Source organism: Coturnix japonica, chromosome 4, assembly GCF_054131305.1.
Source record: "Coturnix japonica strain WE chromosome 4, WE-NBRP24, whole genome shotgun sequence".
NCBI lineage: Eukaryota > Metazoa > Chordata > Aves > Galliformes > Phasianidae > Coturnix > Coturnix japonica.
Genome location: NC_140666.1, coordinates 89,643,712 through 89,668,415, shown reverse-complemented (window position 1 = coordinate 89,668,415; position 24,704 = coordinate 89,643,712). Strand labels below are relative to the sequence as shown.

The following is a 24,704-nucleotide window of genomic DNA, read 5'->3' as shown; positions in this document are numbered from 1 at the left end:
GCATCCCCTTGGAAAAGCTACAGTGACAGTAGATGAGGACCCAGCAGCCTCTGTCTTTTCTGGACTGACCACTTCCAGCCCATAGTGTGTGGCTGTATGGCTTGGGGACTTCCCTGGGCTATGTGATAGGTTCCTCTCTCAACATCATCCTGAACATATAAATCTCTGAATCTCTGAGTGAATAGGAGACTGCTCATCCTTGGAAGTGTCTGGATCTACCATCAGACCCATCATTCCCATGTGAACTCCGCCCATCTATCCATCCATCCTCCGTCCATACATCTATCCATCTATCCATCCAACCATCCATCCATCTATCCATCTGTCCACCCAACCAATTATCCATCCATCCATCCATCCATCCATCCATCCATCCATCCATCCATCCATCCATCCATCCATCCATCTGTTAATTAATTCATCCATCCATTCAGTCATCCATCTGTCCATCCATCCAACCATCTGTCCATCCAAGCATCCTATATCTCCATCCATCCATCCATCCATCCATCCATCCATCCATCCATCCATCCATCCATCCATCCACCCACCCTTCCACCCAACCAGCAATGGACCAGCTGACAAAGCCACCATAAATTTGTGATACTCAGGGTGGTGAGGATGGCCCATCAGGTTGCGCAGGGAAAGTTTTTTCCCACCCAGCACTGAGCCATGTAAAATTTAATAATAATAATAATAATAGTAATAATAATAGAAAGCCAAAGATGAAGGAAGCAGGGAGCAGCCCAACTCAGGAGTTTCCAGACCTCCTCAGCCCCACACACCGTCCTCCCTCCTCTCTTCTTTGCTATGGGACCACAGTGGGAGGACGGCATGAAGAACTGCGGGCAGGGGAGCTGCTCTACCCACGGGAACAGCAGGTGGGGAGGTTGGGAAGGAAATGATGCAGCACTTTGAAGTCTGGTCAACTTTTAACATCACGACGAGCTGAGCCCGTGGCCACGCTCCGGGGCTCAGGGCCTGATTTTCCACATTCTGCCCTTTGATGCTGGAGGCCGATGTGTTACAGATTAACGAGGCTGTGGATGGCGTTGCACCTGCTGGCATTGCGTCGGCCCCAAGCTGTCCGTCTGTCCATCCCCGAGCATCCCGATAGCCTCTCCCATAACCCACACCCTATAGCCGACTTTCCGTGCCCATCCTGCCCCCCTCTCCCTCTTCTTCCTTCCGCTTTCGTTTGCTCTTTGGAAAACCATTGTATTGTGTTTTAATGGGATCAGCTCCGCTCTGTGCCATCAGTACCCCTGGACTGGGGCTGGGGACCCTCCGTGTGCCCCCCTGCTGCTGCCGTTCACATCCCTCGGCTGCAGTGCCGCCTCCTTTCGTTATAAAGCAAATCTCCTTCTCCTCCAGCACGGCTCCTCCTGATCAGACACCCAGCGGGCAGCAGCCGGGATGCGGGGCTGGAAAAAAAAACGGGGGAAAAAAGGGGGGAAAAACAACTTATAATATTGTCATATTTAATAGGGCGGGGATTTTATTTTTTTCCTAAACCAAAGGAGCTCCCTTCCAAAAAACGCTTTTTGTGGAGAGGAGGTGCTGCTCCTCGCGGAGCATTCAGCGCCGGGCAGGGCTCTGTTATCGCCTCGTGAAGGATGCTCAGAGCCGGCGAGATCCACACCAAACGAAATCCCGTTCCCGAACCCCTCTGCCCAGCAGCCCAGCAAGGGGACTTGATGGAAAACTGAAATTCAATTCAATTCAATTAGATCACCTCAAATTAAATCAAATCCAAAGCCACAAATTGAGCACACGGCTCCCACGTCCGAGCTGAGCAGTGGCCCTGCATCCCCCTTCCCTTCCCTTCCCTTCCCTTCCCTTCCCTTCCCTTCCCTTCCCTTCCCTTCCCTTCCCTTCCCTTCCCTTCCCTTCCCTTCCCTTCCCTTCCCTTCCCTTCCCTTCCCTTCCCTTCCCTTCCCTTCCCTTCCCTTCCCTTCCCTTCCCTTCCCTTCCCTTCCCTTCCCTTCCCTTCCCTTCCCTTCCCTTCCCTTCCCTTCCTTCCCGTTCTCTTTCCTTTTCCCCTTCCCATTCTCTTTCCTTTTCTCCATCCCATTCCCTTTCTCTTTCTCCCTCCCTCCGCTCCACTTCCCACACCGCACCCCGCATCCCTTTGCCTCACATCCCCTCTCCTTTATTTCCAACCCACAGAAATCCCCACTGAAAATCCAGATTAATTTCTCCTCCCCCAATCCCTCTATTCCACCTCAACGGAGGGAAAATAATACAATTAAATAAATGAAAATTAATAATAATAATTAAAAGAAAACTAAACGAGAAAAGCGCTCCGCCGGACGCGCTCGTTCCATTTTCAGCCTTTCGTTTCCGCGCAGTTCCGTGCGCTTTCCTCCTCCCGCAGCCGCCTCGCTGTGTTGTGTGCGGGAGATGCGCGGGAGATGCGCGGGAGATGCGCGCAGGGCGAGGGGCGGCCGCGCTGTGCTTGGAGGAGGGGTGGGAGGAGAAGTGGGGATGGGGGGGGGGGGGGCGGACGGACGGACGGCCCCGCGTTGCAGCGCGGAGCATTTCGGCGCAGCGGAGTGGAAAATAGACTTTCAACCCTCTTTGTGAGGGAGGGGAGGGCTGCCCCCTCCTCCGCGCCTCAACAAAACTCCGCCGCGTCCCGGAGGGTGAAGCAAAGCCAAACTGCGGAGTGAACTCGGGACGGACCAAAGTGCGGAGGAGCTGCGCGCCCGCGCATCTATCCCTTCAGAGCGATTCCGGAGGAGAAAACAGCGACTTTGGGATTTTTCGTCGATTTTTTATATCATTTTTTTATTATTATTATTATTCTCTGAGCAGGGAGGAGCGGGACCGGGCTGGGCTTTAAGCTGGGCTCCGCGCTGCGCGGACATTGCGCGGGGGCTGCGCGGGTAACGGGATCTCTCCGACCTTTGATTCTCGGAGCGGCGGGGCCGTTTTGCTGTCCCGATTTTCAGCACGAAAGAAGCGATGTAGCGATTTCCTACGAAACGAGCGCAGCCCACAGCCCCGCTCCCACAACTTCTCTCCTCACCGCCGGCTCCAGTCCAGTTTTTCGGGCGCTCTCCTCCTTCCCAGCGCCGGCCCCAGCCCCGGCCCTCCTCACCCGCAGGTGAGGGCCGCCCAGGCGGGGAGGGGGACGGGGGGGGGGGGGGCAGCGCCAGGTACCGGCCCTATTTGTAGGGCTGCGGGGCTGCGGGGCTGCGGGGTGCGGGGGCGGCCCGCGGGGTGCGGGCCGTGGGTGCGCGTGTGCGCGGTCCCGGGGGGGGGGGGCCGGTGGGAGGGGGGGTGGTTTCTCGCACACACACACACACACACACGCGCACCCGCAGGAACAGCCCCGCCGCGGCCCCCCCGAGCTCAAACCATGTTCCAGCCGTCCGCAAAGCGCTGCTTCACCATCGAGTCCCTGGTGGCCAAGGACACCCCGCTGAGCCCCGAGGAACCCCTGCGGCCCTCGGCCCTCAATTATCCCCCCCCTGCCGCTTCCGACGCCTTCCCCGGCGGTTTCCAAGGGGCCGCAGCCGCCGGCCGGGCTCTGTACGGCGGCACCGAGCTCGTATTCCCCGAAGCCGTGGGGCACCCGGCTCTACCCGTCGCTCCGCATCAGCTCGGAGCATCGCCTCTCCCGCACCCTCACTCCTTCTTCGGACCGCAACATCGCGACCCGCTCAACTTCTACCCCTGGGTGCTGAGGAATCGCTTCTTCGGGCACCGCTTCCAAGGTGAGCCCCGCACCGAGACCCGCAGCTCCGCACCGGGACCCGCAGCCCCGAACCGGGACCCGCAGCCCCGAACCGGGACCCGCAGCCCCGAACCGGGACCTGTTGCTGCGCTCCGCTCGTCGCGGCTCCGGGCTGCGGACGGTCGGGTTCTGCCTCGGAGAACAGGGACGATGCGAACGTTCTGTTTTCGGGCTTTGTCTTTTCGCTTTTCTTTCCCTTTTCCTTTTTCCTTCTTTCTTTCCCTCTTTCTGTTTCCCCTTCTTGCTCGTTCTCCGTTTCGTTCCGTCTCCTTTCTTTCCTTCTCGCTTTCTTTCCTTCTTTCTTTCCGTCTTTCTTTCCTTCTTTCTCTCGTCTGTTTTTTCTTCTTTCTCTCTTTTTCTTGTTTTATTTCCTATTTTTTGAGAAAAAACTGTTTTTCTTAATTTCTGACTTTCCTCCCGACTCTTCTTCTCTTTCTTTCTGTTTCTCCCCTTTCTTTCCTCTTTCCTTTTCCCGTGTCCTCTCCCTTGCTCTTTTCCTTATTTCTTCTTTCCTTTCCTTTTCTTCTTTCCTTTTTCTTCCTTCTTTTTCTTTTTTTTTTTCCTTTTTCCTCTTTCCTTCTTCTTCTTTCCTTACCTTTCACTTTTCCCATTTCCTTATCTTTCTCTTTTCCCATTTCCTTACCTTTCTCTTTTCCCATTTCCTTTCCTTTCCTTTCCTTTCCTTTCCTTTCCTTTCCTTTCCTTTCCTTTCCTTTCCTTTCCTTTCCTTTCCTTTCCTTTCCTTTCCTTTCCTTTCCTTTCCTTTCCTTTCCTTTCCTTTCCTTTCCTTTCCTTTCCTTTCCTTTCCATTCTCTTTCCTTTCCCTTCCCTTTCCTTTCCCTTCCCTTTCCTTTCCATTTCCTTTCCTTTATTTCCTTTCCTTTATTTCCTTTCCTTTATTTCCTTTCCTTTCCCTCCGCTCCGTGGGGCAGCCCTGTAGGCAGACCCTGTGCCACTCCTCGGAGTTATCCCATATCATCACCGGGTTATTACCAGGCTGCCCTCGGGTTACGGTTGCGTTATGGTTGTGTTATGGTTGTTATGGTTATGTTATGGTTGTGTTCCCGTTGGGTTCTCTCCGTTCCCAGCAGCCCACCCAGACCCCTCCCGGCTCCAGGCAGTCACTCGGTGCCCATTGCAGTTCCACAGCCCCGCAGCGGCTGCCCCGATCCGTTCGTTCTGTGTCGGATTCCTCCAATTCTTTCCCTGTCTTTAATTTCTTTTTCATTTTATCACTTTTTTTTTTCTCTTTTCCTTTCCCTTTTTTCCCTTCTTCTTCTTTTTTTCCTTACCTTTTCACTCCTTTTTTCTTTCCTCCCTTCCCTCTTCCCCTTTTTCCTTCATCTCACCTTCCTTCTTCTTTCTATTTCTTTTTCCCCTTATCAGTCTTATTTCTCCCTTTCTCTCTCCAACTTTCTCCCTCGGCCCGTCGGTCTCTTTCCCTCCTCGCTTCACTCCTTCAGCCTTTCTCTTTCATAGAACGGTTCGGAGCTTACAGGACCTCAAAGAGGATTCAATTCCAACGCCTCTTTTACTCTTTTTCTTCCACTCTTTTTCTCTTCATTTCCCTTTATTTCTCTTTTGTTTTTCCTTTATTTCTCTTCTTTTTCTCTATTTCTTTCTGTTGCTTTCCGTGAGTTTTCCTCCCGTTCTCATTTTCTTTCTCTTTCACTCTTTCTTCCCTTCTCTTTTGATTTCTTTTTCCTCCTCTTTTTATTTCATTTTTGCTCTCATTTCCTGACATTTCTCCTATTTCTCCCTTCCCCTCCGCTATCTTTACCCTCTTGACTTTCAGACTTCGTAATTTCTCCATCTCCTCTCTCACTTTTCACTCCATTCCCCTCTCACCGCTTCTCTCCTTTCCCTCTCCAAACCTCTCTATTCATTTTCCCCCTTCTCTCTCCGCTTTTCCATTCCTCATTGCCAAGCAGTAACCCCAATTCTGAAATCCCACCAGTCCCCTTCCCCCTCCTTACCCCATCCCACACTGTGCTGCCCTCCACATCCCCCCTTTTCACTGCACAAATCCCCCCCTCATGGTGCCAGGGCGATGCCCCCTTCCTGACATTGCTGTTCTGCCTGCAGGGAACGAAGTGTCCCAGGAGAGCCTCCTCCTACACGGCCCCTTCGCCCGCAAACCCAAACGTATCCGCACCGCCTTCTCCCCATCCCAGCTACTACGGTTGGAAAGGGCCTTCGAGAAGAACCATTACGTGGTGGGCGCCGAGCGCAAGCAGCTGGCCAGCAGCCTCAGCCTCTCCGAGACCCAGGTATGGCACAGCCATCTGTACCCACAGAACTGGGCTGTGGGCATCACATCGTGATGGAGATACGCCGGGCGAAAGGCTCAGCGCTTCCCCAGGAGCGGTGTATGGGATCCTCTGTGTCGGGGTGGGGATGCCGCATCCCTGCGCTCTCACCTCGGAGCTGTTGTACAGCATTATTTCTTCTCTGCCTGATTTAAGTGCCAAACTAAACTGCAGTGACCGAAGTGGCAGTGGTGTCACCCCGGTGGCCAGTAGAACCCATCAGCTCGGTGTCTTTGTGCTGACCAAATGGGATGGCTCATCTCGGCTGCGGCTTTTGGCTTTGAGGGGAGGCTTTGCTCGTTTGCTGTAGGAAATGAGGGAGCCCAGAAGGGCCCAGAAGGCAAAAGGAAAAGTGTTGGTGTAAAGGGGAAAATAGGGGAGTCAGGGCTGTGTGTTGCCAGGCTCATGGCTGCTGCACAGTGCTCCGGGTGGAGGAACCCATAATATTAATTCAGGCTCCAGGCTGTGTCCTGTAATATTCAGTAATGCGGTCAGCTGAGATGGTCTCTAAATTCTGGGCTGTTTGGCCTTGTTTTATATTAATTTATTTCATATCCTCTTTTATGATTTCGTTGAAAATTAAAGCAGAGCTGGGGAATGCTGCCCGACCCCTCGCAGTGCATGTTGCCTCTAAATCCACCCGAGTAAAGAGGAAGGCAGGGAGGCAATAGATGTCTGCTCAGGTGTCTGCTTCTGCCTGTCGGCATACACTGCAGGCTGCTCTGTGCTGTTGGATCGCTGTGCCTGGGGATGCTGTGGGTGCTGTGGGGTCATTGCATCAACCCCAGGCCATGGGGTGCTGTGAAGGGGCTGAGGGGAAACCTCCTTTCTTCCAGCTTCATTGCTTTAATACATGCATTGATACTTATATAAATTTAGTATTATATATATATATATAGTCTATTAATTACCCAGAGGGAAACAATCCACATGCACCAATGTTGGATTGTTAACTCAATGATGCTTATGGGTTCCTTCCAACTCGGGATATTCTGCAGTTCTATATCCTATAATTCTAGTGTTCTGTGAACAGGACTGGCCCAAAGGGTGGTTACCTGCTATATGCCATAGTAAGGTATATCCTGTGGCAATGCTGCCATCACCCCTTTTCTTTCTATCCAAAGAAACCCAATGGAAGCACCCGTGCTCCTTGGAGCATCCCATTGGGTGTTCCTCCATGCCAAGGGTTGAACCTGCAGAGAACACCTGGAGCAGCCCCAGGGGAGGTAGAAAAGGTCCCCACGTCCTCGTACATCACTGGGACATGGGGAACGTGGGGAGGGTGGAGGTGTTTAACCCCTTCCCATAGAGGTCTGGGCCATCAGGACTCGGGAAAAATAGGACTGGGGGAAATGGGATTGGGGGAAAATGGGACTGGGGGCAAATGGGGTTGGGCAAAGACAGGACTGGGGGAAAATGGGATTGGAAAGAAGGGCAGCACACAGCCCACAGCAAACACGAGTGGGATGGGGATGGGGCTGTGCCTGTGGGGACCGTGGTGCACGAGCAGCGGCTGTGGGGTGTGCGTGTGCGGGGTGACGCAGAGCTGCAGGGATGGCATCGCGGGGCTGGTGGGACGTGTGGGATGTGCATGCGGGGTGGGATGGGACACGGGTGGGTGCTGTGCCAGGGGGTGTTGTGCTGGGATGGGCACTGTGGGTGCTGATGCTGCTGTGCCCGTCGGTGGTGGTGTGAGGCCGCTGCGGTGAGCCGACATCACCGGGAATGGGGATGTGCCGGGTGCAAAATGCTTCCCTGAGCTCATAGAGCCATAGGGTCATAGGAAAATAGGGTGTCCCAAGTGGGAATAGACCCCCATGGAGCTGCAGGGAGCCCACACTGTCTTCATCCTGAACCAGAGCCCTCCTTGCTGTGGGTGTGATGTGTGGGGCAATGCCATCCTGCATCTCTCCCCGTATCACTGCAGGGCTGAGCGCACTGCAGCTCCCGTGGGGTGGTGGTAATAATTAACAGAATGGCCCCACATCCGTGCTGTGCCCATGAATGCCTGGGAGTTACAGGAGGAGAAAGATGGTACTCTGAGATTAACACTGGGGACCATTCCAGGTCCCAGAGAGCAATGCCAGTGCTGATGTGTGGTCCTGAGTTGGTGTGCTGCTTTCGGGGCCATCCCTTTGCAACTCCTGCATGTCCCTAAAAGGAATGGATGAGTTTTGGGGTGTTGTTAAAACAAAAAGGTACCGAGTGTCTGAGGCTTTGTGGTGTTTTACCAAGGATTGGTGTGCTGGGTGTAGCGTCTCCTTGGAGCTCAGGTGTGGATCCCAGCCTCAGCTCCCATCATGGCCGTATTATCAAGGCTGAGACAAAGCTCCATGGCACAGCGGGATCTCTTGGTGTATGTGGGCATGATTTAGGGCCATGGTTTGCTGGGCATGGTGGTGTTGGGTCATGGTTGGACATAGTGATCGTAGTGTTTTTTTCCGAATGGCATAGAATGGCTTGGGATGGAAGGGACCTAGAAGATATCCAGTGACATTATGATTCTATACGGGACTGCTATCATTAGGTGTTAGGTGCAGGAGAGAGCTGTGTGTGTGCAGAACAGCTGCCAAGAGCTGAGAACGGGATGGAGGAGCCACCACGAGGTGGTGCCCATCTGGTACCAGGACAGCTGGGAACACACAGGGCAGCACAGATGTTTGGCACCGCAGTGTTTAACATCGGTTTGGGAAGGAACAAAACCCGTGTTTAAGATTTAAATGTATGTCTCTCAGGGCAGGTTATTGCCCTTACCAAACCCCTGGGGGCTGCAGTCCCATTGGGGTGGGCTCCTCAGAGCTGAGCTGTACTTGGAGGATGCTGCGCTCCACACACTCAGCTCCCATTCCCAAAGGCTCAGCCGTGCGTCCTCATTGCTTTCTGCCTCACTTTCCCTTTTTTTTCTCTCATTTTGGGCTCCCAGGGGGCTGAGAGCTTCACTTAAAGTTTGTGAAGCACTCAGCCGTGGTTGAATTGAAGTGGGCAATGCCTTAAAGCACAGAATGCGAATGGTTGGAGGTCAGAGCTCAATGGGGTAAGCAGCCGTGGGCCGTGCGCTGCTTGCTGCACTGTGCACCAAAAGGGTTTTGCTGCCCTTGGAAAGGCAGAAAGAGGGCAGGGCCTCATCCTCACTGTGCTGCAGAGCAGAGGGAGAGCATCGCCTGGGAAAGGGGGGCACCAATCAGGATGGGGGCAGTGCTAGGACATGAATGTGCCTTCCTGCGCTGTGCTGGTTGGCAACAGCAGCCGTGCAGCGGCGCCTGGCGGCACACAGGGTCTGTCTGTCCTGCGGGGCTGGAGCCAGGCAGCAGCGGGCACTGATAGCATCCTGCACCCCTACACAGCAACTCATGCCCCTATAAAGCATCCTGTATCCCTTCACAGCATCTCGTGCCCCTATAAAGCATCCTACATCCTTACAGTGTCTCACATCCCTACACAGCATCTTTGTATAGCATCCTGCATCCCTATAGAGCATCCGACATCCACACACAGCATCCGGCATCCCTGCATGAGATCCTGAGTCCTTGTATAGTATCCTGTGTCCCTACAGAGCATCCCATGTCCATACACAGCATCCTGTGTCTGTGCACAGCATCCCGCATCCCTGCATAGCATCCTACATCCCTGCACAGCATCCTGCCAGCACTGTCGTGCACCTCTTGCTATCTGGGTGCCTCCTTCATCCCACACAGAGCTCTCTTTGCCCTGGCTGCTGTCACTGCAGGTTTGGGACTGGGTCTGAGGATGGGGATGCTGCTCCTCTCCAGTTCCTGGGGAAACATTTGACTGCTGCCGCAGTGAAATGGGTTTTCTTACATCTGAATATGGTGAATTCATAATCTCCATTTGCTTCCTGGTTATCCGCAGTGCAACCTCAGTGCCTGACAGCCTCAGAGCCTTCCCTCAGGCTTTGCACAGACCAACCCATGATAAACCCAAATTAAACCTAAATTGCAGTTTTTTCCCCCCCCATTTTTGGGTGCAGGGAGGTGAGGGGTTGCCATGCTGCACTCTGAACAGAACCATGGCTGAGACCTGGCAGTGTCACCTCAGCATGGGGACATGGCTCTGAGTTGGGTATGTAGGGGGAAGCTCTGTGTGACCCCTCCATGGCCACTGTGCCCATGGTGCCGAGCGCCAGGGTGATGGGCAAGGGTGATGTTTTAATTTATTCTTTTATTTTATTTGTGCCCATGTGTTGGGCACCGGTGTGATGGGCGCCAGTGTGATGGGCATGAGTGTGCTGGGCAATGAGGTTGATGGGCACCGGAGTGATGAGTGCCAGGGTGATAGGCACCCTCCAAACCCAACGTCCTGCCATCAGAATGGGAAACTGAAGCAGGGCAGGGTGCCCCCCTGGTGTGATAGGGACTTCTTTTTGTCCACTTTTGGAGGATTTTCCTCTGCTCCTCTTCCCCCAGGTGAAAGTGTGGTTCCAGAACCGGCGGACGAAATACAAACGGCAGAAGCTGGAGGAGGAAGGGCCGGACTCGGAGCAGAAGAAGAAAGGTTCCCATCACATCAACCGATGGCGCCTCGCCACCAAGCAGTCGAGTGGAGAAGACATCGACGTCACCTCCAACGACTAAGGCAGGGACAGGCTCCTGGTGCAGCTGCCATGCAGAGGAACCCGGGGGACGACGCGGGGATGCGCGCGGCATCACCCCACAAACTCTAAAGGGACGTCACCGCCGCCGCCCCCACCGGACCCATCCGTCCCCCCCACCCCGCCGCCCGGAGCCCGGCGCAGCCCTCGGGGCGCGTTTTGGGGCTCTCCTGCTGAGCCTGGGAGGAAGAGGAGGCTGCCGGGACCCCGGGACACAACCGCGCATCCTCCTCCGCGTGGGGACCGCCCGTCAGCCATCAGGTCGCATCCAACGTCCTACCTTCGAGCTCAATGTTTCCACCTCTTTATTTTCCATTTCCCCCCCCCTTTTATTTTCTTTTCTTTGTCCCTTCTCCCCTCCTCCTTTCTCTGTCTTTCTCTCCTTTTTTTTTTTTTTTTTTTTTTTTTTTTAACACGGTTTTGTTTTAATTTATTCTTTGGTTTTATTTTGTGCCCCCGTGTGCGTGTGTTCCCCGTTGTAGGTAGTCCGCAGCTGTAGTGTGTGTTACTGCGTGGTAATAAAAAGCAAAATGTGCTCAAAGTATGTCTGCTTCCCTTGGAGAGGAGGGGGGAGGACCAGTCCCATTGCCCACCCCTGAAATGTCCCACGGGGATGTAGCCATGGGGACAGTGGTGTCATTGGATGGTGTCACTATGAGGTTGGCTTGCCCATATGGGACTGATGGATGCAGGAGAGCTCGTCCACCATGGTGGCATCTCAGCAGTGTCCCCTCCTCCCAGGTTGGGTGTCAGGGAGGTGACACAGTGACAGAAAGCAGGAGGGTGACGGCAGGTATGACAGGTATGTGGTGCTCGGGGGCTGGCAGCTGTCACACCTGCACTGGGTATTGTATGTCAAGGGAGGGGCCATCCCACAGTGACGTTGGTGTGGTGAGAAATGGGGTGCTGGGGGGCTAGGAAGAGCCCCAGGCACTGCTGGAGCCCCAGAACTTGAGTGGGGGGCACGATGGTCCCACCTGCATCTCCCCAGTTAAGGACATTTATAACTACCATATATATAGAATTATCATTAAGGTTGGAAAGGACCATTTGACCCATTGAGTCCAACCATCAGCTTGCTGGGTTGATACATACATACTGAGATATACACACACAAGTAGTCATGACATAACACAAATATAATAATGAAATATGATATACCCAAATATAATAATTTTATTGGGAGATACATCATAATTCCTGCTGTTTGGAAAGGGGCAGCCCTCTCCATGTGTGCAAAGGGAAAAGCCACATCCCCAGAGCAGTTCCACTCTGCAAATAACACATAAAATATCCTATCAATGAGACATTAAAAGCCTCAAATCTTTGTCGACCCTTACATCAGTGTGATTGGCCATGCCAAGCTCTGAGTCTAGATCCAAATTTGGCTCCCAATTTCCCCAATACCCAATGAGACTCAAACTTTGCTCCCATCCCATCCCAGACCCAAATTTTGCTGTTGGCCCCAACCGAACCCAAATTTCCCTTCCAGCCCTCACCCATCCCCGAGTGCTACCAATCGTCAACAAAGTCTTTAAATGCTTTTATTCCAGACACGTCCAAGTGTTACACAAAGTGTTGTGGTCCATCAGTCTGTTGAGAAGGTTAAAAAGAGACTGTGTGCATTCCGGGGCCGTGCCGGGGTGTGCGGCTGGAAGACATGGCCGGGAGCAGTGCCCCCGAGGCAGCCGTACGGAGCCACCAGGATGTCACAAGGGGCTGATTCCCAAATGGGACTCAAGGAGGTGCCAGTGGCTGTGAGTGGGAACCCGGCGTAACCTGAGGTCTGCGAGGACTACAGCTCCGGTTGCGTGGGGATGGAGAGAAATGATGAGCATGGAGCAGAAAAGAATGGAGCCGTGCCCGAGCTCGAGGAAGGAAAACTGAGGAAGGAGGCAAAGCAGATAAGCAGCTCAAAAATAAAAAACCCCCCAAAACAGTTTTGGGTTGTGAGACCACATGGGACAAAGGCATAAAATATTTGTATCGTAGAATCACAGAATGGTTGGGTCAGAATGGATCTCAAAGATCACAGAATTATAGGAAAGATCAGGTTGGAGGGGATCGTAATGATCATCTGGTGCCAACCTCCTGCAATGGACAGAGTTGCCAACCACTGCATCAGGCTGCTCAGGGAAGAAGCAGGGCAGGGACCTATTGGGGTTGCTGCCCCACGTTGGTACTCACTCCCTTCATCCTGCAAGGGAAATCCAAAGGGATTGGCAAGATCAGACCTGGTTATTTCCTAAAACTCATTCTGCAGGAGGAAGGAACCAACTGCTGAGCCATGGGCTCAATTCCCAACCCTATGGCCCACTGCAGGACTAGGGACAGGGGTGACAGCCCATGGGGAGCAGCCCAAGGACCTCTTCCAGGAGGGAATCAAACTTCTCGCTGGCAACTTTTGCTGCAACCTGGTCCTCATTATTTCTTAATTAACATATCCAAGAAATCAATTAGCTGCGACATTTCTAATTAAATACTACTGGAGATGATCATCTCATTATTATTATCTGCTGAGGTGAACAACTTGATGTGTGAGGTGGGTTTTTTCCTTCCCATTTCTTCCAGTTCCCCAATTATAGGAAATAATAAATGCAAATGGTTGGGTTGTTCTCGCAAACCGAAGGCTCCTTTTGTACATTAGGAGAGTCGAAGAGATTAATTAGCTATTAAGTGAATGTGTACAATGTTATCATTAGCTCCTTTTTGGCACAATTTGCTGTCCTAATAAACAGCACTAATGTGCTATCGCTTTCCAGTGCCATGCTTTTCATTTTTCAGGCTGTACCAAGAGTTAAGCTCCATGCTGAGTCAACTTTTTGATCGGAGCCCAATTGCCAACCTTGAGCTCTTGGGCAAAGCACAAGAAGGGCAAGGATGTTTCCCCCAAGTGACAGCAGTGATTTGAGTGTGCCATGGTGAAAACCCATAAGCTTTGCAGGCTGGTGCTTCCCTAAAGGTCGGGTCAGTGTCTGCAAAACCATCCTGGTGATTTTGAAGCAAGGGTCCCAATGCTGCAACGGCTGTGGGAGCTGCAGAGGCTTTGGTGGAGACCTCTGAACCTCATGGTGGGGACACAGCCATGCTTGTGTTGCACAAAAGGGACCTCACATCCACCAAAATGTGGTGGGCCTCCTCTTGCACATATCTTGTGCTGCTCCCATGGCAGGCGACAGACCAATGGACAACAAGGGGACGGGCAGTAGGGTTGAAGCCCAACTCCAAAGTTGGGTTTCAACTCTGCTGCCCTTAAAGATATAGATGTAAATACAAAATATACTATGTATATGCAATGCACCTATAGTCAGCACAATGTTCTGGGAGATGTAGAGCCAAACTTCAACTCTCCAGCCCCACAGCACACCCCAGAAGCACTGCTGATACACATGGTAGGCACTATGCAATGCAATGGCTGTGGGGGATTCTGGAGAAGTTTAGGAACTGTGCAGGAAAAGCCCCTTTGCCTTCCAAATGCCAGAGTGAAGTGGAAGAACCAAGAGCTTGGGAAAGGCTGGGTCAGGAGGCAGAAAGGTCCTTCTCAGCAGAAGCTCTACGCCCCATTTTCCAATACATGAAATAAAACAAGTTTGATGGGATTTGTACAGGACACAACAAATCCGGCCTCATTGACTGATTGTCACTTGTTGTGCTGCGCAGCTGGGTTTGACCTGAGCCGTAATCCCCAAATGCTGCTCTTCTGACATCCCTGAGGCCAGTCCTTGCCCACGGAGCAGGATCTCTCTCTCATACTTCATAGGGCAGTGTGTATTAGGAACCCTGCAGCCTGCTCTCCTCCAGCCAGTGCCGCTGGCATCGCGTGCTGCCAGCTCACCCCCTGCTGTACATTGCTCACTCCATCTGCAGACCCTGCAGGTGGCTGGAGCTCACTAGCTTTGATCAGTAATTACGATACAAGACCAAACCTTTGCAGAAACCACCCCACTACAAAGCCTTGGTCACAACCCCCCCAAAAGAAGAAAAAGACTGAGATCAATCAGTTCTGCAGCATACCAGCAGAACGGCTGTGGCAGCCACAAAACCCACCTTGGAGGCTTCTGGTCCACTCAGCTTTGGGCTCAGTTACACCATCAGAGCCAGCACGTATTTAAGCATACATTAAGCACGTGCTGACTGTACATTCATCTGATCTAGTGCATTAGAAGAACTCTGCTGGGTCAAATCGAGCTGTCCCTTGCGCAGGTGGAAATACAGACCTGCTCCATGAGCTCAGCATTCCCACCAGCACCAGGGACCGGGAGCTGTCCCATCAGCAGCAGGGATGGGGAGAGCACTGCTGGCCTCTTCTCCCCTCCAGGTTGGTGTGGATGTCCATAAAACTCTTATTTTCAATGTGCAATTATTTGATCCACACCAGCGTGGGGACGGAATCTGCTGCGCTGCTCCCAAACATTGCAACACATCCTTTTGCATACATTCTGCGTCAGTGTACGTTTGGTTTCCCCTGCTCCCCCCACCCTCCCCTAGTCCAAACAAGTTAGCATTGGAGTGATGGTGACCATTGCATTTGGCCGTGCTCAACACCACCACACTTTGATCCCTGTAACGATCCCAGTGGCCACACTCCAACTCCGCTCTTTACACCTTTGGGTAAAAGATAATGGAAAGACAAATTACGGCCCCAAACTCAACCAAGAGGAGGTTTGTGGGGCCATGGGACCACACACCCAGGTGGGATGTGGCTCCTGTACCCAGCAGTGCCCCATCACTGCATCCAAACAAAAGACAGCTGGACTCAAAGTGGAGCAGCTTCACGAATCCCTTATGGAACCCTACCCACGTAGCTCAGACTGCCTTACTCACAGAGAGGACAAATCCCATCCATTCTGCTCGAAGATCCCATCCCATGCAGGGCACATTGGCTTTCCAGGACCTTGAACCCCATGCTGATGTGCTGGGTGGCAGCTGGGGCAGTACTGACATGGAACTGATAGAAGACACTTATCAAACACCCTATCAAGAGCTTCAAAGCCATGCTCTCGTCAGTCCCTGCAGAATGACTTTCGTGCAGTGTCAGTGCCGTGATTTAATTTGCATTGAAAACAAAATTTGCTGGGTGAAGCCTACTTCCATGTAGTTAGGTACAGCCATGTAACCATCCCGTAAACTCCTCTCCATGCAGTGCTAGAAGTTTAGAGATCATTCCTCTGCTAGTCATCTAAAAAGTGTTTGAATGTTAGTTTCTCGATGTTGCTAAGTTAAAACTCTTTAATGTTAGTTGTGTTGAGTGGTGTGAGAGGTGTCAGCTCTCCAGCAGTGTTACCCCACTCCCGCTCCCTGGGAGCAGTAGGACTATCGCTGAGCTCTAGGATTTGTGTTGTCTTGCTGCTGCGTTCTCTCCCAGTTGACGTCTCACGTTTCCCCCCCCTCTCCCTCTCCAGATTTTCTGGGTGGAGGGGTCTGCAGCTCCCACTTACAACCCCTTGTTGTAGATGACGGTCTTACTGGGGGTGGCCATTGCGATCTCTGGCTCCAGGCGAGACGTCTCGATCTATGGAAGCAGAGGCAAAGTCAGTGTCAGCACCATGGAGATGGCCATAAAATAATCAAAGAAATGCTTGAGTTGGAAGGGACCCTTCAAGGCCATCTGGTCCCATTCCCTGCAATGAACAGAGACACCCACAGCTCCATCAGTGCTCAGATCCCCATCCAGCCTGACCTTGGCTGTCTCCAGGGATGAGATACCAGTACCTCTCTGGGCAACCTGAGCCAGTACCTCACCACCTTTACTGTAAACAACTTATTCCTTATACCCAGTCTAAATCTGCAATCTTGAGGTTTGAAACCATTTTCCTACGTCCTCTCTCAACACACTTCATTAAAGAGTCCACCCAATTCTTTAGGAGGGTCTTTAACATGCTTTACTCTGACTAAGCCCCAAACCACCCTTGTTTAAATGGACTTACACTGCACCAAATGATGTCTGCTCTCTGCCTGGCAAGCTTTGAGGAATTACAGGAGCACCACACAGATACCACCCACCATTTTCCTTTCATTTTCCAAAGTCAGTGCTCTCGGCACTCTCCAGCAAGAAGAATCACAGCTGAACTCTGGGTGGTTTGGTGTCACCAGTGTGAGACCAAATCCCACAGCTCGAATCATATAATGATTTTCATAGAATGATAGAATGGCCTGGGTTGAAAAGGACCACAATGATCATCTGGTTTCAACCCCCTGCTATGTGCAGGGTCAACAACCAGCAGCCCAGGCTGCCCAGAGCCACATCCAGCCTGGCCTTGAATGCCTGCAGGGATGGGGCATCCACAGCCTCCTTGGGCAACCTGTTCCAGTGCGTCACCACCCTCTGGGTGAAAATCTTCCTCCTAAGATCCAACCTAAACCTCCCCCGTCTCAGTTTAAAACCATTCCCCCTTGTCTTATCAAGGACCACGTTACTGAGGAACATGATTAGCGCATGTGGTGGGGATGTGTTGGGCTTGATGACCTGAGAGGTCTTTCCCAACCTTAACAATTCTATGATTCCAGCATCTGTCTTCCCACTCCTACCATTTGTACAGCCTAGACATCACACTCAGCATCGCCAGGAAGCGTTCTGGTGTACAACTAAGAAACAACATTGTGCTGTCCCTATTCCTTCTTCCATCCCTATGAAATTCCTATCCCCTTGCTCCCCATCACGCTGCGTCCCCAGGAGGAGCCGGGTGTCCCCATGCCCAAATGGGACGGGGAGCCTCACGCCATCCGACTTTGGGAAATCCCATCCACCCAATGGGTGCTGCTGCTGCTGACACAATACGAGGAGCCCACGTTAAAAATCGAAATGCTTTTGAAAATGTTTAACCTAGTTAGACAAATTAGCAAAAATTTGTGCAAAACAATTTAGGTATTTAAAATATTCAATGTTTTTAAAAACTGGAAAAACTGTTCTTAGCTTTCAGCTGCAAAAACCCAACAAAATATAACATCAAAGCAATCTTAACATGAGGTGCAACATAACCCTTCAGCAAAGCTGTTAAACAGCTACTGAAGCATCATGGGAAATAGCACTTCATTTATTCAAATGCACATATGTCAGGTTTTTGCACCATATGTCATTCCAAGCTATTTACAGTAATAATTAAATCTTAATCAACGTTTAACCTCTGTAAAATGTTTGAAGGGATCTAATCACCCTTCAGACTGCACTAATGAAGGAGAAATATATAAACATAAAAAGAAAATGATGCATAGATAGCACACCAGAAAGAACAGTAATTGCAAAATTGTATTTCTTTTAAATATAATCAGCAAATTATGTAAAGTAAGCCAACGAGTATTTTAAGTGAAGACATCTTGGGTGTCAGAGGTGTGATCAGCTAATTTTGTACTGCTATCCATAACAGATGTAGCATATTTTCTTTTCGTGCCATTATTAGCAACTTCACCATTTCTTTCTGTGCCGAAACACAAAGTGAAGCATTGTGATGGGAGAGCACCCAGCAAAGGTAGAGGAGAGGCGATTCTCACGTCCACCAGCACTGACAGGATCCATTTTGAGGGAGGATTAACTCTGATCTGCCTGGCTCTGACACAGCTTTTCTTCCCATTGTTTTCTTTTCCCTCTTCCAAACACAGACGGGAAAAGCTCCTAGGCACTCAAGTTGGTTGTTTTCACCCACCAATATGAAAACATCATGGAGAGAGGAGTATATCAATGACTTGTGGTTGGGTAGACCAACCCTGGCCAGTTGGGTGGCCCAACCCTGACCAGTTGGAAGGACTTAGGGGCATGAGGTGGCTTAGAACAGCAAAACCCAAGCTCTGGTTGGGATGCCTACATAGAAAGCAACTGAGAGCCATCATAGACACAGAAGCACAACGTGGGTCCTCTGGGTCCATCAGTGTTGGACTTGCTCTCCAAAGAAAGCCCCACTGGCTCCACTGGACCCCAGATTAGAGGTCTGAAAGCAAGTTCTACAGGGAAATGATGATGGCCTGGACGTGTTGAGTCAAGAAGGGAGAAGTTGAAGGCATTGGCACACACAGGGAGAAAAAGTGTATTAGTCTGTTCATGCTGCCTTGGGACACAAGTCAGAAAGCAGTGAGGAAGACTCAAGTTGAGCAGCAGAAAGAGCATCTGAGAGGGAAGGAGCAAAGTATCCCAACCAGATGTCTGGGGGAGGTCTGGTGGCTCTGAGGTGGGAAGGTTTAAGTACGAATCAGATGAAACTCAGCAAGAATGGTTGGTTTGGAGATGAGTATTACAGGGCTTACCTATGCCCCTTTCTGAAGTCTAGGAAGACGCAAAATAACTTTACTGGAGTGTGACTGGTTGAACTGGAGCAAACCGCAGATCCGTTTCTGTTTGACTTCACTAAAGCAGATACAAAGGCATTGAATTCCTGCTCTAGAACCTCAGCTACATGAGCTCCAAGGGGTGTATCCAAGGAGGGACGAGTTAGAAAGCACTACTGCTAACCTTGGGAATTACTGATTCCTCACCCTATGAAATCAAATGCAGAATGATGAGGAGGTGCATTCAGTCAGAGGGTTACAGATATCAAGACAACATTCACAAGCTGACGTTGCACATGCTGATTAATTCTTCCAATCCATCAGTTTCCTGCTAGAAATTATTTTCTTTATTTTGATGCAGATTGCTGTTGTAGCTGCCCAGCATCCCAGACCCACTCAGCCAACCTTCCTCTAGACATCATGAGAGACCACAGAGGTCTTTATGCCATGTTTCTTGTGTCTAAGCTTCAAAGAAGACCCTCCGCAGGGTCTTTCCTGGTCATGACCATGATGGCAACTCCTCTAACAGGGAATGGCCATCATGAAGGGTTCTCCACTATATGATAGGATCTGTCTCATTCTACATGGGGCAACTGTGTCCTTCCAAACTAAGCACCCACATGGGAACTGTGTCCATCCTCTTCCTCTCAGTGAGGAAGATCTACTTGTGCTGGGCCAAAGGATGCACTCCCTTCCTGTCTCTGGGAAGGCAGCACCAAGATCCCTAAAAGAAGTGGGTCTTCAGCAGTGGCACCAAAAGAACAAGAGGGATCCAAGCTCACAACCAGTATATGAGAAAACATGGTGTATGAAGATCACCGCTGGAGAGTGATGAGAAGGGGCTGGTTTGTGGGGGGAAAAAAAGCAGGTTTTCAGGCTGATGCAGCCATCAGTGTAGCACTGACCACTTGTTATACTGGCATAACAGCACAGGAGATGGCGACTTCAACACCTCCCTATGCAGTCTACCAGTGCCTGACCACTCTTTCAGAGAAAAAAAATTCCTAATATCCAACCTGAACAACCCCCTGGTACAACTTAAAGCTATTACCTCTCATCCTATCACTAGTCTACTGGGAGAAGAGGTCAACCCTCACCCTGCTACAACCTCCTTGCAGGTCACTGTAGGGAGCAATAAGGTCTCCCCTGAGCCTCCTCTTCTCTGGACTGAACAATCCCAGCTCCATCAGCTTATCCTCATGAAGAAGGGGCAATTACTGCATTTCCCAAGCGCATAATGAAAGCTTTGCTATAGAGGCAAGGACACCCTCGCTGGGGACATGGCCAAAATGGATCTCCAGACACAACCAGAAAAGTGACACTGCAGAGCATTGCAACACCTGGCAGTTGGAGGATTCCCTTCATTTCCCTCCAGCAGATAACCAAGAAAACAAGAACAAAACAAGAAATGGAAATCTTATTTAAGCAATAGTTTATAACTCAGCATGCCCCAGGTAATGCAGGCTGACCTGGTAAATTCTACCCCCTCTGGGGGAACAAAGCCATAGAAGGGCACCGCGAGAGGTGATTCCCACCACGCGCGAGCTCTCTTCCCCCCATCCCTGCCTTGCAGTGGGAGCCTCTCTCCTCTCATCAGCACAGACAAGGCTAATTGGGGTGATAAAGAACTGGCTCTGAGTGCTGGCGTGGGCTGGAGGAACAAATGGTGCGGTGGTCACAGCTGGTGCTGCGGAGATGGGAGGGAGCGGGCGTGAGGCTCCGGCGGTTCCGCCAGCCCGGGGCTGTGAGCAGGGCTGTGTGTGTTTTGCATTCACTGCTGACACGGGTGTAACGTACATGCGCGTCCGGTGAGGCAGAAGCAGGCAGAAAGCAGATGCTTTTTGTTTGGGGTTGATACTCATTTCTATCCCAGCTCGGGAAAAGGTGTAGAAAGGAATGTGCTCCTCCGAGTGCAGGGAGAGAGATAGGTCTAGGCTCACTGCCAGGGATCCTGCGACGATATGGAAGGCAGCTAGGGGAGACAGGAGCAGATGGATTTGGCATACAGCTCATCGCTCAGCCAAAAAGAGGAGGGGGGGAAGAAGAAGGAAGAAAGCAGCCAGTTTTGGTAGGGGGAGGGCCAGGCAGCCTGGCGGATGCTGCATCTGGAGAAGGGGGAAGGCAGGACGGGGCTGGTCACCGCGTTGCCAATGAGGCTTGGTCATGGCTTGTCATCTGCAAGGGTCCTCATGGCTCTTCCAGGAGCCCTCTGCCACCTCCTTATAGAGTTATAGGATATCCAGGTTAGAAGGGACCTTAAAGCTCATCCAGTTTCAACCTCTTGACATGGGTTGGGTGCCCCCCATCAGATCAGCTCACTCATAGCACACCCAGCCTGGCTCTGGGCACTTCCAGGGATGGGGCACCCACAGCTTTCAGGAACCTTTGCCAACAAGTCCAACTCCTGGCTCCAACATGGGACCACAGAACTATTAAATTGGAAAAGATCACCAAGTCCCACCATCAGCCTACCACTACCATGCCCACTAAAACATGTCCCGTGACCCAAATCCAGTGTCTAAGAGTGATGTCCCAATGTTCCATGAGCTCCAGCAGCTCAGGGCCAAGTCTACTGCCCCGCAGAGCCTCTTCCATGTCCATCAGGTGCAGAACCTTCTCCTAACATCCAGTCCCTTGGATCCTGTTGCTGCCACCAGAGAGAAGCAAGGCCACAAGACACCTCTGCTCACAGCTTGGTGCAACCACAGTGTGAAACTACAGATATCTTTCATCATGGGCCACATCAACCCCTTCCACCACCAACCAAAGCCCACCTAACGCAGCTCTGCAAGCAGAAGAACTTCATTACTCTGGTTTATTACTCCTCCTCGGGGTCAAAAAACAGTTTCTTGCTCAAATATTATTCTTTCAGATACTTCAGATCTTCTTTTCATTGATGGCAGCTTCTAGTCCAGCAGCTTGCTCCAACTGATGCTGGAATATTTACATCAAGGGTACATTTTGGAGCCATTGCCTGAAATCGATTTTATCCCCATTTTCTCCACCCTCCTTGAAACAACAAGGAGGGAAGCAGACTACTTGGCTGTGCTGGCTCCTGGGGGCTCCTGGTTTCCAGGAGGTTTCTGTGTTTTTGCTATGACCACCAGCATCCATCTCATGCTCTCTATGGGTCAGAAAATAAAACAGAGGCTCTTTTCAGACCCAGATGGAAAAGGGTTTGAATGTGGCCACATACACACACCACGCTACAACATCTGTTACAGACAAAGTAGGCTGGTGGCAGCGCTCGTGCCACAAGCTATTCACACTCTATCACATCTGCTGACACCTCTGCACCGTCCCCTGGAAACGTCACTGCTTTTAGCAAGGCACAAAATGCAAAGTGTCAGCAGCACCTTGGGTGCCATGGGGCTTCTGCACTGCAACGAGCAGGAATATCCTCATACATCAACAGATGTTCAGATAGAGATGTGCAACTGAGACAGCTATGGCTTAAGATGTTACCGCCCTCACCTTAAATGGGAACAACTGACCCTGCCCTGAAGCACAACAGGAGAGTCTGCAGGATTTATGGGTCAGTTATGGGACAGCACCTTCATTAGGGGGGGTTTTGCCTCCAGCTCTATCAGCACGCAGCTGCCAATGCACGGAGCTGCAGCTTCTCTGGGAGAAAAATTATATATGTTGCTTTTCCATCAGAAGTAAGTGATCAGGAGGGAAGGAAGGAAGGGAAGTGCAGCCTTTTAGGCTCCTGCCCATCCAGGCTGGAGCAGAGCAGTCTCAATGCCATGAGCTCCCACTGCCCGGCAGCACACCAATTTCCGGAGCTGTAGGAATGACTGATGACAGCAGTGTCAGCAGGTGGGATGATAACACAGGGCAGCAGGCATTGAGGGCTGCAAGGCAGCTCTGGGTGCATGTCCCTGCCTGTAATACAGCAATTCAACAGCCAGGCTTCAACCCTCAGCTTCTGCCCTTAACCAGGTCACCAAGGCACAAAGCATCAGACCATGGAATGGCCTGGGTTGAAAAGGACCACAATGATCATCTGGTTTCAACCCCCTGCTGTGTGCAGGGTCACCAACCAGCAGCCCAGGCTGCCCAGAGCCACATCCAGCCTGGCCTTGAATGCCTGCAGGGATGGGGCATCCACAGCCTCCTTGGGCAACCTGTTCCATTGCATCACCACCCTATGAGTGAAAAACTTCCTCCTAAGATCCAACCTAAACATCTCCTGTCTCAGTTTAAAACCATTCCCCTTTGTCCTATCACTATCCATGCTCATAAACAGCCGTTCCCCCTCCTGTTTAAATGCTCCCGTCAAGTAGTGGAAGGCCACAAAGAGGTCTCCCAGGAGCCTTCTCAAAGAGAAGAAACCTCAAGTTCTGAAACAAACAAGCAAATAAATGCAGGTTTTAAATAGCAAGACTAAAAACAGAGCCATCACCTAAAACACAGCCCTGAGAAGTCCCCACTGCAGAGGTGAGGGCTCTGTGGGTGTACAGAAATATCCCTTTTGATGGAAGTGAGCAATTAGGCTCATTCTATCCAGAGCCCCTCAAGCAGTTGTGTTGAGGAAGAGAGCATTTGCTGCTGCTTGGTGAGAATGCTGAACCCTGCAATTCTCCAGCTATTAAGGAGGAGCTCAATACCTGCTCGGGATTTAGGGGTATTCTTACTGCTTTAAAGAAGCAAAGCAAGCTCCTCAGGAGCCCAAGCCTTCATTGCAGTTCCTTCCCTTGAAAGACCAACAGCCTCATTAGAAACAGGCTGCTAGATCCAAACGATTTAATAAGCAATTACGGATAATTATATACACTCGTGCTTGGGAAATGTGATTAATAACCCATTCTCTGCAGTAACAACCAAGCACACTTGCAGCAGGCAAGTCTGGACAACTGGCCGCCTTCCTCAGCTCGTATCCTTGATGGCTCACTTGGAGCACTCGGAGGGGAGGTTGTTTCAGATGAGCTAAAATGGATGCCTTTAAAAGGATTTATGCAATAACTGGAGAGTTAACCTCCCCTGGTAAGCCAGGGGAGAGCCACGGATGGAGCCAGCTGCCCCAAATATAAACCAGCTGCTGGTGATCAATAATAGAGCCCAGATTTTCAGGCTGGGCCAGTAGAAAGAAAGGAAAGGTGTTCGCTTTCGGGCCAAGCAGGAGCTTGGGTGATTGCATGGAGCACAGTGTGTGACCATGTCTTTGTGCTGCCCTACAACAAGGGCAGGAATCCCAAGGGCAGCGCTTTGGAGCTGCTGCTCTGTTTACAGGAGGTGCTGCTGAAAGGTGTCCCGAAGAAAGACAGCAATTAACAGAACTGGAACTAAAAAAAAAAATGGCTTCTTTCCACAAAGTGCCTTTTAAGTGTGTTTTTTTGAGCCACTTCAAGGGTTAACGTTTAGCTGTTTATCCGGAGTTGTCGGATGTCAGCGCTTTCTTTTGACTCCTAATGGCTTATAGCCATCAGGAGGTGAAGACTCCTCAAAAGAGATGGTGTCAGGAATGTTTTTTTATGCCCACCAGCACCCACACACCTGCAGGAGCCTGTGCTTGCAGGATAGATAGTTTACATACTTGAACCTGTATCCCAGGGACAGAGATATAAACATGAAACCAGATCCCATCCGACACCGCTGCTGCAGCCCCTGGGCAGTACAAAGGGGTCCATTCTCCCACACCCACTCCAATGGCCACAGAAAACACTTTGGGTTGAAGCGCTGCTTCCCACTATCAGCTCTGCTGGTGCAGGGTCTGATTTTAGGGCTGGCTCCCATCTATTCTGGAGGTGAAACAAAGGGCCGCTCTCAGGAGCAGACTTCAAAA

The 24,704-nt window shown here is 51.2% G+C and overlaps 2 protein-coding genes and 1 long non-coding RNA gene across 5 annotated transcripts in view; 1 reads left to right on the top strand and 2 right to left on the bottom strand.

The window, feature by feature from the left end:
* Window positions 1-666: 666 nt before the first annotated feature.
* On the bottom strand, window positions 667-2,456 carry LOC146761183 (uncharacterized). Its single transcript, XR_014945569.1, has 2 exons — window positions 2,294-2,456; window positions 667-1,705 (listed from the first exon to the last, which is right to left on the bottom strand). It is a non-coding gene; the product is annotated as an uncharacterized LOC146761183 (long non-coding RNA).
* Window positions 2,457-2,974: 518 nt separating this feature from the next.
* On the top strand, window positions 2,975-11,201 carry LOC107314117 (homeobox protein EMX1-like). The gene is made up of 4 exons (XM_015863031.2): window positions 2,975-3,109; window positions 3,330-3,722; window positions 5,828-6,012; window positions 10,476-11,201. The coding sequence occupies exons 2-4, from the start codon at window positions 3,365-3,367 to the stop codon at window positions 10,641-10,643; spliced, it is 711 nt and encodes a 236-aa protein (XP_015718517.1). The 5' UTR covers window positions 2,975-3,109; window positions 3,330-3,364; the 3' UTR covers window positions 10,644-11,201.
* Window positions 11,202-11,818: 617 nt separating this feature from the next.
* The window catches only part of SFXN5 (sideroflexin 5), a 73,649-nt gene continuing 60,763 nt past the window's right edge, over window positions 11,819-24,704 (bottom strand). For all 3 annotated transcript variants that reach the window (XM_015863029.3, XM_032444619.2, XM_085547572.1), the window contains one exon: window positions 11,819-16,172. In XM_015863029.3, the coding sequence (XP_015718515.1) occupies window positions 16,095-16,172 (78 nt within the window). In that variant the 3' untranslated portion in view covers window positions 11,819-16,094. The remainder of the gene's footprint in view (window positions 16,173-24,704) is intronic.